This window comes from Bradysia coprophila, unplaced genomic scaffold, assembly GCF_014529535.1.
Source record: "Bradysia coprophila strain Holo2 unplaced genomic scaffold, BU_Bcop_v1 contig_94, whole genome shotgun sequence".
Classification (NCBI taxonomy): Eukaryota; Metazoa; Arthropoda; class Insecta; order Diptera; family Sciaridae; genus Bradysia; species Bradysia coprophila.
This window is the reverse complement of record NW_023504022.1, coordinates 10,329,762-10,330,835: the sequence shown is the minus strand read 5'-3', so window position 1 is coordinate 10,330,835 and position 1,074 is coordinate 10,329,762. Positions and strand designations below refer to the sequence as shown.

At 39.2% G+C, this 1,074-nt stretch overlaps 1 protein-coding gene across 1 annotated transcript; it reads left to right on the top strand.

Moving 5' to 3' along the window:
* Positions 1 to 777, top strand: LOC119085525 (platelet glycoprotein V-like). Its single transcript, XM_037195941.1, has one exon. The coding sequence runs from the start codon at positions 1 to 3 to the stop codon at positions 775 to 777; it is 777 nt and encodes a 258-aa protein (XP_037051836.1).
* The last annotated feature ends 297 nt before the right edge of the window (positions 778 to 1,074 follow it).

Genomic DNA, 1,074 nt, shown 5'->3' with positions numbered 1-1,074 from the left:
ATGCTGTACGAGAACAACATCAACATTGTCGACGCAGACGTATTTGCAACAGTCAGTAATTTGAATTTCCTTCGATTTTCGGACAACATCATTCAACATTTTCCCAGCCATTTCAACATAACCAGCAAGAACTTCCGCTACTTCCAACTCTTCGGACACCACACATCCATCCCCGACGAAATGTTATCAAATCTGCCGGTTTTACGGGACGTTGACATTCGCTGCAATTTAGAATCGGTGCCGGAAAATTTATTCAAAGGCTCGTACAATCTCAACATTGTGAATTTAACTGGCAATCGATTGACTGACCTACCCGAAAATCTGCTAGCCAATCAGACGGCCCTCTTCCACTTGTATTTGGACAAAAATCGTTTCGAAGTGCTACCAGAAAATCTAATCAAGAACTTGATGACCAAACCGACATGGGTATCTCAAGTGTTGTTCGTTTTCAGTTTCAAATCAAATCGAATTCAAAGCATCAGCGAAGACGACTGGAAATGGCTATTGGGTAAAGATGGCGAGTACAATTTTTCCGATAATTTGCTGTCCGATTTTAGCGTTTTTAACAACATTGGCGATACGTTTGTGCACAGCAAAAGTTTCTTCATTTTTAACGATAATCCGATAATTTGCGATTGTGAGAAAATTGCTTCATTGAGAAATTACTTAAAGAATGAGAAGCGTATCTGGCGCTTCTCGTACGAATCGAATGATGCAAAATGTGCTAGTCCAGCCGACCTACAAGGTATTGAAGTGGCTGATGTTCAATGTAATTGATGGTGAAAAACAGATTTAGTGTAGATGCAAAATGTACGTAAATGCAAGTCGGGAAAAGTAAGTTTGTCTTGAATAGAATAATTCTGGTAGATGAATCAATCGTCATAAAATATAAAAAATATTATTCACCGAAACATCGCAAGTCTTTGCTTTTAATTCAGTCTTCGGATTTCTTCTTCATATTACAAAGAGGCGTGCAGGTGTGCAGAAATAGGTAGACAGGTACAGACGGGCGACCAGAATTATCGCCCAGGGAATTATCGCCCAGACAGATTTTTTCGAAAATTAATTGGTATT

Excerpts from the sequence above, each read along its gene's own strand:
- LOC119085525 (XM_037195941.1), top strand. The coding sequence starts at position 1 with ATGCTGTACGAGAACAACATCAACATTGTCGACGCAGACGTATTTGCA.